At 46.0% G+C, this 894-nt stretch overlaps 1 protein-coding gene across 1 annotated transcript; it reads right to left on the bottom strand.

Annotated features, from left to right (window-relative positions):
* Positions 1 to 8: 8 nt before the first annotated feature.
* Positions 9 to 735, bottom strand: LOC121940440 (arginine-hydroxylase NDUFAF5, mitochondrial-like; the record flags this gene model as incomplete). Its single annotated transcript, XM_042483215.1, has 2 exons — positions 9 to 535; positions 682 to 735. Coding segments are annotated over 2 exons (315 nt in total), but the record flags the coding sequence as incomplete, so codon positions are not given.
* Positions 736 to 894: the final 159 nt, after the last annotated feature.

Raw genomic sequence — 894 nt, 5'->3', positions numbered from 1 at the left:
ATATCGGGCTTTAAAGATAAAACTGAAAAATTACATTTATTATTATATTAATACATTTCCTTTGCCAACAACTTTGTTTTAATCTCTTCATCATATTTATTTCATAGAATAAATCTCCTTTTTGTCTGTAATTCAGGTTAAAAATCAGCTTCACTTCTGCACTAAATTCATTTAGTGTTATTTTATACAACATTTAATTTTGCACTGTTTTTATCATTTCTTTTCTTTCCTGTTTGGATTTCGCTCCTTCATGAACGTGTCTCTCTGTCTTTCTTTATTTTGAAATCATAATCCGGCAGGAGGATCTCCGGGGACTGACGGGACGTTTGTGTCTCACCACGGTGAGCATGTTGAAGCCGGCCTGGCCCAGCAGGTTTCCCAGGTCGGTGACGGCGGTGTAGGGGGACACGTGGGGGGAGAAGCCTCCCTCCCTCTCCGTCTCGGCGAGCTGCAGCGAGCAGCGCAGCTCGTACAGCGTCTCCCCGCCCACCATGGCCCCGATGAAGACCCCGTCCGGCTTCAGCACCCGCTGGATCTGAGGAGGGGGGGCACCGAAAACCGCGGAGGTGAGTTCGGTCAAAGCATCATTTCACAGCTGACGTTAAACATGAACACCTCCGGCGGTGAAAACGGCGCCACCTCCAAGAAAAAGAGCATTTAAAATCATCCAGGTGTTCTCACCTGTCTGAGCGCTCCGGGCAGGTCGTTGATCCAGTGCAGACTGAGGACGAGAAACCAAAATCGGATTTAACACAGAAGACGAGCAGACACGTAAAATCTGAGCGGAAGATTTCGGGGTCGATTATTGGGGTCAATATTTGGCATTTTGTCGATTATCTGTTTTATTTTAATGATCGCCGATAAAAGGGGAGGAACTTTTACTTTGTAAAACCT

The sequence above is a fragment of the Plectropomus leopardus genome, unplaced genomic scaffold, assembly GCF_008729295.1.
Source record: "Plectropomus leopardus isolate mb unplaced genomic scaffold, YSFRI_Pleo_2.0 unplaced_scaffold86907, whole genome shotgun sequence".
Lineage (NCBI taxonomy): Eukaryota > Metazoa > Chordata > Actinopteri > Perciformes > Serranidae > Plectropomus > Plectropomus leopardus.
This window is presented reverse-complemented; position numbering and strand designations above follow the sequence as displayed.